This window comes from Oryctolagus cuniculus, chromosome 12 (assembly GCF_051225735.1).
Source record: "Oryctolagus cuniculus isolate XC-2025 breed Fujian yellow rabbit chromosome 12, ASM5122573v1, whole genome shotgun sequence".
Lineage (NCBI taxonomy): Eukaryota > Metazoa > Chordata > Mammalia > Lagomorpha > Leporidae > Oryctolagus > Oryctolagus cuniculus.
The window spans coordinates 78,749,067-78,767,203 of NC_142878.1; the positions used below are offsets into that span (position 1 = coordinate 78,749,067).

Below are 18,137 nucleotides of genomic sequence, written 5' to 3' on the forward strand. Positions count from 1 at the left end.
ATTTTTTTTGGTTTGCCTGTGTGTAGCCTAGTAAAGGTCGACGAGAAGGGACTTGCCCCAAAACAGAGAATGTGTTTTATTCATTTTTATTCCCAGCACTTGGGACAGTGCCTGGCACTCAAATGTGTGATAGACACGTGAACAGAAGAAGCTAGATCTACAGAGAATGCAAAGTATTTCCAAGCCCAGAATCAGCTCCCTGAGCCTCCCTGAAATTAACATCAATCCTCAGTTCCAGGAAATACACAAATACATTGTTCACCCAATTTCTAAAACTGGTCATTAACATTTTTGCATCACAGTTTTAGAGTCAATATTTATAAATTACATTGATTTTTATAGAAAATATCAAGTGTTGTTCAAAATAAACTCAACCAAATGTCTGAATATTCTGCTAAGTCTAGTAAAATAATGACTGGGAAAATAATGGGATGCTAAAATTAATATATATTTAAAACATTTATTTTAGGAAGAACAGCTAAATAGAGAAATGACTGAAAGGTATAATCTTGAGATTAGTGTTAAAGATTTTGGATTCATTGAGACATACATTTGAACCAAGTTCTGCTACAGCAGGTTTAAGCAATTTACCTACTCAGAATTAAATAGCAGAAAATGCATAAAAAAGGTTTATAACAAAAACTAAAAATATGTTTCTAATGAAAATATGCATATCAGCAAAGAATGGAAGACATGTAGAAGCTTGGGCAAAATACTAAGAAACATCAAATACTAGGGTAATGAAGTCTCTGCGTATGCTAACATTATCATACAGGAGACAGAAAATAAAAGATTAAAAATTAATAATAACAGGGGAAAGTAACTGCTATACAGATTTTGGAAATCTAGTAAAAATTCTGCCCTAAGAAGCACCTTAGCTCCTCAACTGATTGAGCTAAGAAAATACTGCACACAATGATAAAACACTGAATCTCCAGTTTCAGGTCAACAGTCGTTACACAGCCTTGACAAAAGTACCAGTGTTCAAATAAAGGCACATACAGTAACCAAATGCCAGATATTGTTATGTTCTCTGCCCTGCCTTACAAATAAACACTATCACACAGACTGCAGAGTCTCATCTTTATTCTAAGCTGTAAACACAGAACAGAGCCTGTGTCCCAGATACAGGTAAAAGTTCTCACTGGATTTTAAAAATTAGTCATTAATGAGCTGTTGATCATAGGCAGCCAGAAACTCGATATTGTGCTGCTGCAAACTGGTAGCTGAACACACAGAAAAGAATCTAGACCTCTCAGGGCTTTAGAAACCAGGGTCTCCGGGCAAAGCAGTGATTTAATTTCTCGGCTGCTCGGTACAGATAGCTGACATTACTAAATGCTACTCTAATATCAACTTGTTAACTGTGAGTCCAGACTCAGCATATCAGAATACGAACCCAGACTAACTGGAGACATGGGAAATATTTTGGGAGCTGTTTATTTATAAGTGAGTTACAATATACCACTATAATTAGATTAATATATAATTATTGATAAACAAAGGATTATTTCTAAAACCCCATTATTGTTGCCACTGCTATGTTTAGAAAAAGCAGTATTAGTGTGTTCCTCATAAAATAAGTCCCTGCTTTACTACTTATCAATTACAGCAATTTAGATCTAGTATAAAAGGAACTTAGCCGTCACTACTGTTTACAATACTTTTACAAAATTGTTTAATGAACATTTAAGGGAGGACTACTTTAAAGCTCTCTGGCAAACTGCATACTTCTGCACTATTTTATAATCCAATAATTCACTATAAAATAAAATCTGCACAAAACTAGGTGTTTGATTACTGCAAAAAAAATTTAAGGTGGCATACCTAGATGTAAATAAAACTGCTAAAAATGTATATTCCCAGCAATGCAAAAGGCATTTAATTCACATTCCATAAAAAGCCCTTTAAAAATACCCTTTTTCAAAAGCACCAACAAAACCAGCTTATAATATTGCCAGAAAATCAACTGCATTAATACTTCTATTACATTAATTATTCTTTACAGATTAATTATTTAATTAAGTGTAAAATAAATTTGCAACTTGTATCAGGTTCAAATCGACAGCTTTTAATATGTTTCTTTACAGTGTCACTTCATTTCTTTCTGTAGGGGAAAATAGTTGAAGGGATTATAATCTCCCAAAAGCTGATTTTAAACAAGTTTTCTAAATGGAGTGAGCAATTCTAAAACATACATCAGAATCTGAAATCTGATCTTATTTCATCCTCAGTAAGACACTGCCTATATTAACTTTGGGCATGGGCAACAATGATTATATTTATCAGATCTCTAAAGACAGAAAACAAATGAGCTATTACTTCACATCGACCTAAAACTACTTGTCCAGAAGTTGTTTTTTTTTCTGTTTTAATCTTTAATACAGATACCGAATGTTACATAAACACAAACAGATACGTCCCTCCCCCCACAAAAAGAAAAAACCCATTATGTCCTGTCATCTAGAAGAGGTTTAGTCAGAGAAAAATTGTAAATTTCCTAGACTCTGGCAAGAGCTTCCAAATACAGAAACTCAAAAATCTATTTGTGTTCAAAATACTTTAAATACTTTGGAAAGGCCATATTATATAAAGAATTGTTTTGGCTAAGATTTACTAGAGTTAAAATCACTAGTATAATAAAGCAAACTGTCAAAACAACAAATTATTAAGCTAAGTAGAAAATTATGGGAAATGCCTAGCAACTGAAACCAAATTCACACATAGAAAACTCAGAATTTAATATTGTTGAAAAGAATGAGCTATATTTTAGAAGGCAGTATTAACTGGTGGCTAAAGAAAAATAGGGTGGAAACAAAATTCCTGTGGTTGGGGTCTATACAGACGCAGATGCCACTTAGTTTTCCTCTGCTCTGCACATGCAGTATGGTAGTTTCATCAGTGATGTTATAAATACATATATTTTATGGAAATTTTTCTCCTACAGTCATTTGTAATAAGATCTTCACACTTCACATAGCTTTTTGTTTACTATCATTTAGAAACATTCTGTCTTACTTCATTTCACAATAGTAAGGGAAGGGAGGACAGCAAATGAGCATTTTTGAAAGTAGGAATAAAATAAGGAGTTATTTAATAAAATAGTACGCCACTTGAGAAAAAAAAATAAACCAAGATACAATGTTTTGAAGTAGGTTGTTATTTAAAACTTGCTGTTATGCCATTTAAACATTTTATTGCTTAAATCACTTAGGAGAGGTTTAAAAAGATATAGGAAATATATATATATATAAAATATACAGGAAACTGCTAAATTAACAAAGTGAGAAAACTATCAGAGATTCTTTGGATTTATAAATATAATGTTTCTGACTATATAATACTTGGTAGCTAAGGATCAGGAAATGCTAACTTAATAAATGTTAACAAAATATTTCAGTAAGCTATTCTAGTGTAAAATTATCATATACCAAGACCAAAGGAAACTTACCTTACAAGAATTAGACAGTTCACTTGTGACATCTCTACTGTCAACTTCACCTTCATTTCCAGATGCAAACTTTATGAGTAATTGAGATGGTCCCCCCTTAGAACAACTGTGCTTAAGGCTGGATAAACAGGCAATATTTGGATAAGTTCCTCCCAATGAAATACTCCTTTGTAAAATGGCATGGCTTTTGTTTATCTGTGAATTTGGTCTTTCCAACTCTCCACTGACATTTACTTGGTAATCTACATTTTGGGAGGATGGCAAACATGCAGATGTCTTGTGCACAAGCTTGCTACATTCTGAATCGGAATTAAGCTTAACTCCCGACTTCTCTGGTTTACAATGACCACTCGTAGTTTTGCCATCTACTGTGGTCACCTTGTGTTGGGTGAAATGCACTGAAAGGCAAGAATATCCTTCAGGCGACTTCTCACAGGCAGTCTGTTTCGGACTATTATTTGAAAGGACAATTTTCTTCTGCAATGAGCCCTTCCCATGAAGCGACCGGATGTCTCTCACTTCTCCAGCAGTGCAAGTTGTTTTAGATAACCGAAGTCCATTGACGGCTGTGGAAAGAAATCCCTTAGAAATAGTACCATCTTCATTATGTGCAATTTCATTAGGAGACACGAGCAACTGGTGAGAAGTTTGATAGGAGCCTTTGCTTGGAAGAGTACCTGTGGTTGTTGGAGAAGCTGGTGGGGTACTTGAAGGACTCCTAGGAAAAATCACTAAGGATGAGCAGCGCTTGAGTGGAATTTTCGGGTTCCTGCTCAATGGCAATTTCATAATCTCTATTCCAGGCTCCAAGTCATCCTGGACAAAAGGAACAGTACTTGTACTTCTTGAAAAACTTTCACAGGGAGTAGTATTCCTGTTTGGCACACTTCTGTTGGAGGTGCTGTCAGAATATAAATTTCCACCAAAAAAAGTATCATCGCTTGAGGGAAAAGTATAACCACTACTGTCGCTGATGACACTGTTCGTGTACGACCCTCCACTTGTGATACTTGCACATGACCCATAATCACTACCGGTGCTGCTGTAAGATCCATTATCACTGACTGAAAAGTTACTGAGGCTACCACTGCAAATGGCAGAACTGCTCAAAAGGCTGCCATCACTCACAGCACTTAGTTCATTATCAACCACAGCACTGCTGTCAATGTCATCCTTCAAGACACGAGCAAACGAAGACACATCATCACCATCAGCCAAGACACTGCAAGACGGAAGACATCCACTGTACCTTGTTGGCTGCAGCGAAATCTGTAGACAGCTGCTCTTTTTATTAACATTTTCAGATGCAGGAACAGATGATCTTTCCTGAGCCTTAACGCTTTCCTTTATTAATGGAGCTAGGGCAGTCTGTCTGGGAGTCAGCTTCATTTGCACCACGTTAGACGCTGAAATCCGTGTTGGTTTTTTGAAGCACATGTGGACATGGCTATCCAAATCATCTCCGGAGGTCTCTGACAAAGGGTAAGTATTACTTCTTCTGGCTGCAAAGTGCAATCGTAAGCTTTGTGCCATTTGTTCTCATTTCCAAACATGTTAAGGGCTGAAAGTCATAACAAAGATCTCTGTCGGGAGACAGGCTAGAAGCAGCTGCACCGCAGCAAAAGAAAAAATCATTGGTGGTGCCTGAAAGAGCCACGAAGCAGTAGCCTTTACCCTCAGTAAACCATTAGATACCAGATATCACAGGAGGAAAAAGACGGCCCATTCCTGAGACTGACGATTCCAAAATGTCTTGAATCGCTTGTAGTCAAAATGCCTTCACTTACAAAGCACTCGATTTCCAGCGACCTTTAAGCTGAGCTCAGCTGCAGCACACTGACTCAAACACAGCCAACCTTGTTTCAATTATACCTTCTCCAATTTGCATGAATGAGTAACACAAGAACAACAATCTTCTAGCATTTCAAGTCGAAACAGTGTTTTTTCACCCCAGCTCTACTAAATGAGCATTTAACTCTGTGAATCACAGTGCATTTACCTTCTCCAGCAGTTTGGCCACTAATATTTTTACCCAAAGGTATAGAATTACAGGAAGTTGGTAGGAATGAAAGCCCATGTAATTGAGTATCAAATCAAAGATTGAATTTCCAAATAGTAGCCATACTAGGAATCTAGTCAAGTTAGTTAATGTAGAAAGAACCCGGGCTGTTAACAAACGTTTAACAAGAAAATTCAAACAGTTGTATAAACTTGGAAACACCCAAACTTGGGGAGTGAATTAAACTTTTAGCATTAAATCAAACAGATAAGTACTTCAGCTTCCAAATACCAGTTATAAAAAGCGAAAGCTTAAGGATTACATTCTGAAACCAGTCTGGTAATGCTATTGTAAGAATGGAGCATAGGTCTGAGAAAAAAAAAAAGTTTGAGAAGCTGTCACCAAGCATTTTCTGCTGAAATTTTAAGCTCTTTTCGAGCCAAGTGGTACAGTCTTTAAATGATGCCGTTCGTATTTTGACTATTAAAACTCTGCCAAGAAACAGCCTAAGCAAACATTCCTTTCAAAATATATGCAGATTAGGCAGAAGAACTATACCCCAATATATTCTGAGCACATAGGATATTTTATTCTACTGTCTCTGCAATCCATTCACTTACAAGAGTGCTGTGGTAAGTAAAGAAGTCTAAAAAGGATTTAACACATCAAATAAACATATCTCAATGCCAATTCTGTTCTGAAAAACTCTTAAGAGCTCTTTGCTGGCCCCTACTGGTGCCTTGAAACAATCCATTTAGCAGTGTGATATCTATAAAGAAATACAAGCCATGCTACTTATTTCTTTATATAAACAAAGTACATATTTGTTTACATTTCTGAGGACTGGCACTGCCCTACAGGTGGAATTGCTGGCGCTGATAAAACTCCCACAGTAGAGAACAGTGGACTGTCTGTTTCTTTTAGAGGTTGTGATTTTGTACATATATTTTTTCTACTTTGTATTTATTTAACCTTTATTTTAAGTTTATTAGGCAATAAAAGTTTAATATTTTAATTTCTCTCCCAAATGTCACAGACCAAGCTTGGTATTCTATTTGAAAGAAACAAATTTATTTTTAAATAATACTCTAGGGTATATTTAAACCCCTTACCTGAATTTTATAGCTGGAACTCCAGTAATAAATATATACTGGCTCATTCATAGGAAAGTAAAAAGCAAAATAGTTCAGCTGTTTACACCACATGCTACTACACCCAAGTTGTATTTTTCTAAGTCAGTTTTTTTTTCCTAAGTAAAAGCAAATATGTAAAACATATACTCACACTTTGTTTAAAAAAAGAAAACTGCTTAAGCTAGACCTGTTTTCAATCAAAACTTTCTACATGGTATTTTTAATCAATTAAGATCACAAAATAGAAATCTGGGAATTTATCAAATTACATCTAACCGGAATGAGATACTACTGTGTTTTAAAGTGCAGATAACAGTTTGTGAACTTAGTTATACAATTATTACCTTATTTAGGTTTTACATGACCTACCTCCTTTATGAATTTTACAGATTTCGGTAAATATTTCCTTATCGCTTTTATTTTATAAAATATTCTTTTTTTATTTTTTTTTTTTATTTTTGACAGGCAGAGCGGACAGTGAGAGAGAGAGACAGAAAGAAAGGTCTTCCTTTTGCTGTTGGTTCACCCTCCAATGGCCGCCGCGGCCAGCGCATGGCGCTGATCCGAAGGCAGGAGCCTTCGGATGTTTCTCCTGGTGTTTCTCCTGGTCTCCCATGCGGGTGCAGGGCCCAAGCATTTGGGCCATCCTCCACTGCACTCCCGGGCCATAGCAGAGGGCTGGACTGGAAGAGAAGCAACCGGGACAGAATCCGGCGCCCCGACCAGGACTAGAACTTGGGGTGCCAGCGCCGCAGACGGAGGATTAGCCTATTGAGCTGCAGCGCTGGCCCTTATCAGATCAAAGAGCCCTGATATTTTATTTTGCCTTCAAATGACTTCAGCATTTCTTCTTGGACTAAGTTAGGGGTCTAATACCTTATAGAATGAATCACTTCCACCTAGGCTGATCAATGAGATACAAATGCTCATGCCTGTGGCCTAAAACTTCCAGTTAATGAGATCTTCTGATTATTAATATAAAGTAATGAATTCCAGGTATCTGTCCGGGTGCATGGCAAGCCGTTCTTACAAGCATCAGCTTCGTGTCCCTTAAGTAGGTTTTAAGTTTCCAGAGTGCAATGCCATAACAGAGTACCATACCATAACTATACATTTCTCCTGATCCTCCTGAGCTTGTGTGGGGCCCCAAAGCAAGTGCCTACTCACACCAGACAGAAGGCTAGAAGTATGCTTGCATGCATGATGTCACCGTGGCCACTCTGACTGCCCAACACTTTCTTTCAGAAATATATACATATACACACACACAGATGGACACACACACACACACATACATTTTGAGGGTTAATCTAGCTGTGCTATGTCCAAAGAAATATTCAAAATCTCTGCACCGGGACAAAAAAGAATGATGCTTGCAAAACTGACTGAGAGGAGGGCTTCTGCCAAGAAAAAGTAAGGTTAAGAGCATCACAGGTACTTTCAAGTCCTCCAAGTAAGAGTTTAAATTGCAGAGAGGTTGAAGAATTTGTTAGGCTGTCTCAGATCTGGAGTGGCACAGGGTCTGTACCATTCTTACAGGGATCTGCAGTCAAAGTAGCCACTTATCCAGGAGATGCCAAAAGACTGGCTAGTGAAATGGAGACTATCTTAGAATTCAAGCTCCTGGGGCCGGTGCCGTGGTATAGAGGGTAAAGCTGCTGCCTGCAGGGCTGGCATCCCATATGGGTACTGGTTTGAGTCCCAGCTCCTCCTCTTCCCATCCAGCTCTTTGCTATGTCCTGGGAAAGCAGTAGAGGATGGCCCAAGTCCTTGGCCCCTGAACCTGTGTGAGAGACCCAGAAGAAGCTCCTGGCTCCTGATTGGCACAGCTCCAGCCATTGCAGCCAACTGGGGAATGAACCAGCGGATGGAAGACTTTTCTCTCTCTCTCTGCCTCTCATTCTCGTTCCGTGTAACTCTTTCAAATAAACAAATAAATCTTAAAAAAAAAAAAAAAGAATTCAAACTTCTGACCCAAGAGTCTTAGCTATTTGGTTGTTGACTGTTTGCCAAAAAATAATGTGGTATGGTTAAGCTCTGGGTAAGCCTAATGATTGAGCAGAACTATGAAGGCCAAAACCCACTGTGATGGTGAATGCTATGTGTCAACCTGGCTAAGCTATGGTGCCCAGATGCTGCTGTGAGGGTCTTTTTAGATGTGATCCACATTGCAATCAGAGGAAGTTACAGCAAGCAGATTGCCTCATCCAATCAGTGAAGAGCTTCAGAACAAAGTCAGAGCTCTCCCAAGAAATAAGCAATACTGCCTCTCGACTCAACACAGAAAACCCTGCCTGGGTCTCCAGCTTCCTCTGCTGCCCTTTAGATTTCCGACTCCAGTCTGAAACATTAATCTTTACTTATCTGAATCTGCAGCCTGCCTGTCACTAACTTGTGTACTGGCGGGCAGTTTTATTTAAAGGCACACCTTTCTGAAATGTCCCATCTCTATGAACAGAACCACCACTATCGCCACTACCAACTGACTATAATCCTCACGCCTTAAAACGGGCTGGAAAAAAAAAAAAAAAAAAAAAAACAGGAATACATCAGCCTACTCTTTCTTGAAAGCAAATATCGCTTATATTGCAAATGTTTTCCAGATGACTAGAAATTGTCTCTGTTTAAAATTGTATCTGTGCTCCTCACTATACATTTCCAAAGAGAATTTGCAAGGAAAATGATATGTCCTTAATTTGGCTGGAAACGCCATAGAATAAAGACAGTGGCATAGAGGCTATAGTTGCTACAAAGTCTCAGGTGATCTCTATTTCAATTACCGGCTAGGACTGGAAACAGAAAACTAGACTGACACACACCTTCCAATTTTAATGATCTCTGGCTCCCTTTGGCTGGTAAAGTGAGATCCTTAAGAAAATTCTATTTCTAATGCATAGCAGAGCATTTAATACAATAGATGCAAATAGCATACTTAGTGAACACAAAAAATGTGGCATCTGAGAGCTTTAAATGCATACGTCCATGAATGTTAGGCAACACTTGACAACTGTATCATGATGAATTTTCCAAGTGCTTTCACAGTCACTATATCATCATAATACACTTTTCAGATAAGCAAGGAAAATGCTGTTATTTGCTTTTAGAAGAATTGAATGATTTGTCTAACAGAGGCAGAACTTTAAAAGAATGCTTTGGAGGGGTAATCCATAGTATCTCGACTGATACATTTGGTCAAGTACATGAGGAGACACAGCAGGTATGTTTATCAACTAATAGCAAAAACAAACAAACAAAACTCACAAAATATCAAAAAACCAAAACTAGAAATAATAACACTCCTGTCTATTAAGAAGGATTAACAAATGATGGTATTATGATGCTTGCTGATGATGGACAATTGTGCATAGGTGAAAATGTGTCATAATGGGACAATCTCACAAATGCATCATTAAGCAAAAACATGATGGGAAAGGCATTGGGAGAGGAACGTTTTATAAATTTAAAATATGCAATGAAATGTTTTTAGTGATTTACATGTGGGTTTTATGGAACTTTGTGGAAAATGGAATTAAAAGATAAGTGTAGAGGCAATCATCTGGCCTAGTGGTTTAAGTCAGAGTACCTAGGTTTGGGTCCCGGTTCCAGCTCCTGTCTCCAGTTTCCTGCTAATACACACCATGAGAGGCATGTACTTGGGTCCTGGCCAAACACACAGGAGACACGAATGGAGACCCTTACTCTTGGCTTCAGGCTATCTATCGCTACTTCGGACATTTGGGGAGTGAACCCGTGGATGAGAGCTCTCTTTCTTTGTGTTCTCTTTCAGTGACTCTCAAGTAATAAAAAAGAAGACAAATTTATTTTGGTGCAAAAAAATTTGAAATGTATGCATAGATTTTTAAAAAATATTTTCTTTTTTTTAAAGATGTATTTATTTATTTGAAAGACAGAGATAGAGAGAAAGAGAAAGAGAGAAAGAAAGAACAAGAGAAAGAGGGAGAGAGAGAGAGAGAGAGAGAGAGAGAGAGTGATCTTCCATCCACTGGTTCACTCCCCAAATGGTGGCAATGGCTGGGGTAGGGCCAGTCCAAAGCCAGGAACCAGGAGCTTCTTCCTGGGTCTCCTCTGTGGAATGACAGGGACCTCAGGACTTGGGCCATCTTCTACTGCTTTCCCAGATGCATCTGCAGGGAGCTGGATCAGAAATAGAGCCGCTGGGGCCTGAACCAGTGCTCATTTGGCTCACAGCACTGCAGACAGCTGTTTAACCCACTGTGTCACAGCGCCAGCCCAATATTCATTTTCCATGGCTTTTTGAAGTCCCCTCATATAAAAAGGTTCAGTTTTGCCCCCCAAATAAATGTATCATTTAATTCTATTTCCCATAAACTTTTTGAAGACATGTATGACTAAAAATATTTCTAAAAGCAAAGAAATTGTAAGCAAAATTCAGGACAGTGGCTACCATTCGTGGAGCATGAAAAGGTGATACTATGGATGGGTGGGGGGAGACAAGGAGGGCCTCAAAGGTGCTGGGAATGTTCCAGTCCCTAAGCTGAGTAGTAGGCATACAGATCGTTGTCTTCACATTCAAAGTCAAAATTTGTTAGACAAACTTCATGATATGAAAAGAAAACACCAATACTAAATTTCACCTGGTCCCATCTAGAAGGAAAACAGACCTGCAGAAATGGAGCGGGGGCGAGGGAGGAGGGAGATGTTGCCTATCCTATATAAAAAGAGAAATGCAAATAGAAAACAAAATTGTTGCCACTGAAAACAGCTGATAACCGAATCACTGACAGCTATCACTAGGCCATAAAAAAAATCACATGGCCAGCCCGTGATGAATTCTCTTTGGACAGCAAAAAGTACTCTTGCTTATTCGTTAAAGAGTTCACTGACAATATTTTCATTACTAGGACAATTCCTGTTTTTGGAAGTGGGGGTGAGTACGTATGCTAACACTAAAAACAGACTCTTTTGAAAAATTCAGGGTTTTTGGTTAGTTAAAAATGAGTGAAACGGTTTCTTTTTCTGTGCTTGAGTTTATTAACTGCTCCACTCTGAACACATACTACTAGTTTTATGTTTACATATTCAAATCTTACAGGTTTAAAATATAACTGTAAGAAGCCACAAAGATGATTTGAAATAGAATCCCAAGTAGGCAAAATTATCATAAGACGTCAACATAATTTAGGACACCAGGAATCGGACCGATCAGTCCATACTTTGCTTCCGTGCTCTGTGACTGCTGGCTGTCTTCCAGGGGATTTCTATGCTCAGTCCTCATCACCATGAAGAGGGCAGACTTCCTTCACAGAAGGGCGGCAAGAAGAGTGAGTGGGACAAGGCCAGTGCTGTGGCATTGTAGGTAAAGCCACTGCCTGCAGTGCCGGCAACCCTTATGGGCGCCTGTTCAAGTCCCGGCTGCTCCACTTCCAATCCAGCTCACCGCTAAGGCCTGGGAAAGCAGAAGATGGCCCAGGTCCTTGGGCCCCTGCACCCACGTGGGAGACCTGAAAGATGCTCCTGGCTCCTGGCTTCAGATCGGCCCAGCTCCGGCCGATGCAGCCATTTAGGGAGTGAACCAGAGGATGGAAGACCTCTCTCTCTCTCTCTCTCTCTCTCTCTCTCTCTCTCTCTCTCTGCCTCTCTGTAAACTCTGCCTTTCAAATAAATAAATAAATCTTAAAAAAAAAAAAAAAGAGGATGTGGGACAGCCAACTGGTACAGGTAACCCCAAGAAAAGCCACAGAAGTATGGAGGCACAGGTGCACACACTCTAAGCAAAGTCTCCCAGAGTTTTCAGCTGCCAATCAGGCTTCATAGAGGAGTGAGAGGGAAGGCAAGGCATGGAGGAAGCTTTCCCTGCCATCTCCTGTCCCTGCTGGTCTTGACTGAGACCTCATTAAATTTGTTGACAGCCACAGAGTTGCTTAGGAGGAGAATGAGAAAGTAGAGAGTTGCACAGAAAGGAGATTAAAAAAAAAATTGCATCTCCCTCACCATTTAGCTAGAGCCCCACAACCACTGCAAACCACCTCTCAGATCACAGATGTCCTACTCACTGGGCCCCCCAACCCCACCCACAGAAATGCACCCCTGCTGCCTGTGTCATGCAGTGTAACTTACCAGGCGATTTTCATCAAACACTTCAAAGAGGAGTCGGTGCTGCTGAGGGTGGACCTGCGTGGGCAAAAAAGAAGCCTTCTTTAAAAACCAAGGAGCATCAACCCACAGACTCTGAGAAGTAAATGTTCGAATACGTTGCCACTTGCTAATTCCTGCTATCTACGGGGAATTCTAAATCACGTGAAATACAAGAGCAGCCTGGTCAGGTGCCACTCATTTCCCAGTGGCTTACCCTAACAACAGAGTTATGTGGTCATTTATTTGTTTACAGTGTTCTAAATTAGAACGAAAGGAAGTAAATTTCCAAGATTGTGCAAATGTTAGCAGACACTTGACATACAGACCTGACTTTCACTTATGATTAGCTTTATTTATTCACCTTTTATTTATCAATTTAGAATGCTCAAAAGTGAAGGCTGGGAACTAGTGTTCTGACTCAGTAACGACTTAATGGATCCATTTATTGCTTCAAAGGTATCAGGTACATAAGCAGCCAATGATACAGAGTTTTCACTTACTGTTTTATAGCACATAAGTAAAAGTGATACAGTATTTTGTTTTTCAATTCAATGCTTTCATTTTTATTTTTTAAAAAGATTTACTTATTTACTTGAAAATCAGAGTTAGAGAAAGGGAGAGACAGAGAGAGATCTTCCATCTGCTATTTCACTCCCGAAATGGCTACAATGGCCAGAGGTGGGCCAGGCTAAAGCCAGGAGCCAAGGGCCAGGAGCATCATCTTCTGCATGGGTGGCAGGGCCCAAGTACTTGGGCCAGCTTTCCTGATTATCCTAGACCATTAGTGAGGAGCTAGATCAGAAGTGGAGCAGCCAGGACACAAACCAGCACTCATACGGGATGATGGTGTCGCAGCCAGTGGTTCTATCCACTATACCTCAATGTTGGCCCCTGATGCTTTCATTTTTGCAGAATGTTTCAAGCTCAAGTTAGAAATCTACTTACTATTTAAAAGAAAGAAAACATTTTTATTTTACTTATTTGAGAGAGAGAAAGAAAGGGGAAAGGACAGAAGGAGAGAGAGAGAGAGGGACAAGAGCACACTCCAATCTGCTAGTTCACTCCCCCAGATGGCTGCAACAACCTGAGTTGGTTGGGCAGGCCAGGGAGTAAACCAGGAACTCAAATCTGGGCCTCCCATATAAGGGGCAAGAATATAATCATTTCATCCATTACCTGCTGGCTCCAAAGGTCTATGTTAGCAGGAAGCTATAGTTAGGAATCAAACTCAGGTATTCCAATGTGGGACTTGGGTGCGTGTGTTTTAATTTTTTTTAATCTATTTGAAAGTTATGAGTTACAAGGAGAGGAGAGACAGGGAGAGAGTCTTCTATCCATTGGTTGGCTCCCCAGATGGCTACAATGGCCAGGGCTGGGACAGGCTGAAGCCAGGAGCCAAGAGCTTCCTCCAGATCGCCCACATTGGTAGCAGGGGCCCAAGCACTTGGGCCATCTTCCACTGCTTTTCTCAAGTCATTAGCAGGGAGCTAGATTGGAAGAGGAATATCCAAGACCCAAACCAGTGTCCATATGGGATGCCGGCACTGCAGGTGGCAGCTTTACCTGTTAAGCCACAACGTCAGCCCTGGGTGTCTTAATTATTAGGCTAAACACCTGCTCTCCAAGAAAAATCTGTCATATTTTTTGTAGCAAAGTTAAGATGATATGTAAAAAATACTCATGCTTAGGTTGAATTTTGACCTAAAATACATATATTACATCGAACATTGTGATATTTTACAACTTTGGTGTACACATCCATAGTACTGATAACAGTCTTCAGAAAACAAGTCCTTATACATATGACAAGATATCTAGAGACCTAACCCAATGTCCAATCTCCTTTCCTTGTGAAAAATAATCCTAATTTCACCTACAGCCAAATGCCTGGCCTTATCATACTGCATAACTCCTGAGTTTCTTAGATTAGTTGCAACAATTTAAAAATTGAAGTATAACATCTATTCAATAAAGGATAAATTATGCTAATCTTAACTACACAGCTTGCTAACTTTTTACATATTGTGTCATTACCCAGGCCAGGAAACTGAATATTCTAGTCTATTCCATGCATTATTCTCTATGTGAATGGTGTCCTCTGAAATTGTTCAACATGGCAACCCTGAAAATGTGTCCCTTGCACCTAGGAGAGGTCAAAGAAGCAGAGCTGGTAGCAGTCATTGGAGGGGATTTCTGGGAGAGTTCTTCAACAGGATCAGTCAGCTGGGACAGACTGCCTTTCCCTACACTGCTCGGAATATGGTTATGACAGCCGGCACTCCTAAGCCGTACAGTAACCATGAACACCTGAGGACAGAAGCCTTGGTTAATGGCGAGATACCATGGGGATAGAAACACAGTATAAAACAACAGTCTTGTCAAAGATGCAGAAGTCTGGGGGGAGGACATGGAATTGCACTGAGACTCGAGACACAAGAAGATCTAGCAAAGAGGCTACACGAGGAAAGAAGGGGAGGGGCAGAATGCGTAGACTCTATGGAATGAGCACGATAAGAATATTTCTGTTTTACTGGCAAGAAATGTTTGGTTAGTTAGAAGAAAGGCCAGGTATCGACTCTGAAATCCAGAAGAGGTGTGAAGATCTGAGTGGTGGGGGCCGGTGCTCTGGCGAAGCGGGTTAAGCTGTCACCAGCAGTGCCAGCATCCCAGATGGGCGCCAGTTTGAGTCCTGGCTGCTCCACTTCCTATCCAGCTCTCTGCTATGGCCTGGGGAAAGCAGCAGAAGATGGTCCAACTCCTTGGGCCCCTGCACCTGCATGGGGGACCCAGAGGAAGCTCCTGGGTCCTGGCTTCGGATCGGTGCAGCTCTGGCTATTGCAGCCAACTGGGGAGTAAACCAGCGGATGGAGGACCTCTCTCTTCCTCTCTCTCTGCCTCTCCTTCTTTCTCTGTGTAACTCTTTCAAATAAATTAATTAATTAAAAAATATTTGAGTGGTAGGAAGAGAAAGAAATTTTTAAAGGAGAAATGACATGATTTAGGTTGTATATAATACTACTCTTGTCAGTCACAGACAAAATGCATTAGACTGAGATGCCACAGTCTATAGGAACTGTGGTTCTAATAACCCAGGCAGGAAGTATGTTTAAAACTTTGCCTAGGATAGCCAAGTCAGAGTAGGGAGAGAGACAGGGCTAGAAGAAATACTTTGAGGGAAAAACTCAAAAGCTTCAGTAATGAATATTGCTTTAAAAAAATGAAATGTTTTATCCTGGTTCAGGATATAATTAACAGCTTCCCAGCAGGACTCCCTACCTCAACCATCTTACCATCTTATCCTTTTAATCTGTAACTCCTGCTACCACTGGAGTGACTTACCTAAAAGACAGGTTAGATCCTCTTTATTGCCCTGCTCAAAAGTTTTTTCCAATGGTCTTAAGTAATAAAAACCCCATCTTGACCACAAAATAAACAAACCTTCGCAATTTGAGTCTGATCTGCCTTTCTAGCCTCACTGCCTACAACTGCCCTTCCTCCCACCCAAATACACATGTACCTTATGCTCTAAACACAACAAAAACTGGCTGCTTAGTGCATATTCTGGTCCGTATTTCTGCATATCCTAAGGTCTCTCCACTTGCAACATGTCTACTCTGCACATCCAATTTCCACCCATTATTCAAGCCTCAGCTCAAATGTCAATCCCTACCTCAAGCCATACCTCTCTGTTCACTCCTACTTCTTGGTTCCCAAAATAGTTCATTACAGCACTTAGTACATTTTGCATTTTGTTAAAGTAAACTGGGTAACCGTGTACGGGATATCGCCCTACCAGATTATAAACATCATAAAAGACTTACTTACATTGCTTTGGTGAATATCAGAAATACACAATACAATCAAAACTACTAATTCCAGATGGTAACCCAAGCACAGTCTCCTGAGATCTTATTTAAATCACAGGAAAAGGGTTTCTAAGACATAGAACTATTAAAGCATACATAACACGAGAGGGCCATCAGCAGTTGAGTGTTTGTGATGTTTCCTCGGTACAGAATCACAGCAGGGATGGCAATGAAGTAGAGCAGAAGAAGCAGGACACCACCCAAGGAACACAGTGGTGACGCAATGGGGCAACCCCAACCAGAAACTGTCTCAGACATCTTCCTTGGGTACACAAGCGCGTGCGCACACACACACACACACACAGACAACATGATGAGGATTTCCTTTCCTCTTTGTGCCTGATTTCAGGTAGGGATTTAACAAAAAATGTAAACATCTATTTCAATACATCAAATAAAAATGGTAACAAAAATAAAATAATTAAGTGTTGAACATAGGAGAATTTTATGCACAGAAGTAATAGATGGTATCTCTACTTTATCGATTTTTTTTATCAAAAATTGGATTACCAGAGAGCATGGACTTACATACAAACTGTCCCCCAGAGAAAAAGAGACAATTTAGAGAACAGAAGAAACCAATGTTAAAACTGTAGGTAGCAGTCTTGAGAAATTTTAAGATTGTAAGTCTTGCATCCATAAAATAATAGAGTAGTGCAGAAAGGGAGTGACTGGAGAACCAGGAAGAGATGCTGTAACTAAAAATGACTGCTGAACTCAAATGGAAGGAGTTTAAGGTAAGTTCACAGAAATCTCCCAGAATGCAGAACAAAAAGCTAAGCTGAAGGAAGAGTACTAGAGAAAATGAAAAAAGGATTTTCTGAACAGATTCAGCACAAGAATGAACCTCTAATGCCCTAAGACATAAGTTGGGAAAACTATGACTAGCAGGCAAAATCCAGCCAGGAGCCTACCCTGTTTTTTGAGTTGTTTTGTTTGTACAGCCCATGAGATAATGTTTTTACAATTTTCAGAAGGTACATTAAACACCTACACAAAAGCCTTAATTTTGCCTCCTGGCCCACAACATCTAGAATAATTACTGACTGGCCCTTCAAGAAAAACATTTGGTGATCCCCACCCTAAGATATTTACTGTATGTCATCTATTAATTTATCTCCTATGTCTCTGGAATGGCACTGGCTAAGATCATCGCTGGAAGATGTGAGAAAGTCATCACTTCAAATCATTTTCTGATTCTGGGGTGCACAGGAGACATTCTGATGGGGAACAATCAGTCCAGGTGACCCTGCATCCAACCAGTTGGAATCCCCAAATGGTAACACAGATGGAAGAAAATCATTAGAGAAATTATTCACACAGAAAACTTGCAAAGCTGAAGTCTTTAAGTTGAAATGCTCATCAAAAGCTCAACGCAAAGGATTTCTAATATTGTACATGTGAAATTGTAAAATAGTAGGATACAGATAATTATCAAAGTTTAGAGTGATAAGACAAATATAAGTCATAATTTTCAATAGCAATGCAATGCTAAAAGATGATCAAGAGAAGCCTTTAAGTTTCTGAGGAAACACACTATTCAACCTAGAATTCTACAAAGACCAAAGCTA

General features: G+C 39.7%; 1 protein-coding gene across 3 annotated transcripts in view; it reads right to left on the reverse strand.

Moving 5' to 3' along the window:
* NEDD4 (NEDD4 E3 ubiquitin protein ligase) overlaps positions 1-18,137 on the reverse strand; it is a 146,975-nt gene that overhangs the window by 87,526 nt on the left and 41,312 nt on the right. For 2 of the 3 annotated variants that reach the window (XM_051821964.2, XM_089310395.1), the window contains one exon: positions 12,683-12,736. In XM_051821964.2, coding sequence (XP_051677924.1) covers positions 12,683-12,736 — 54 coding nt within the window. Of the gene's footprint in view, positions 1-3,451; positions 8,538-12,682; positions 12,737-18,137 lie in introns of those variants that run through there. The other variant, XM_070054227.2, reaches the window with a different exon arrangement.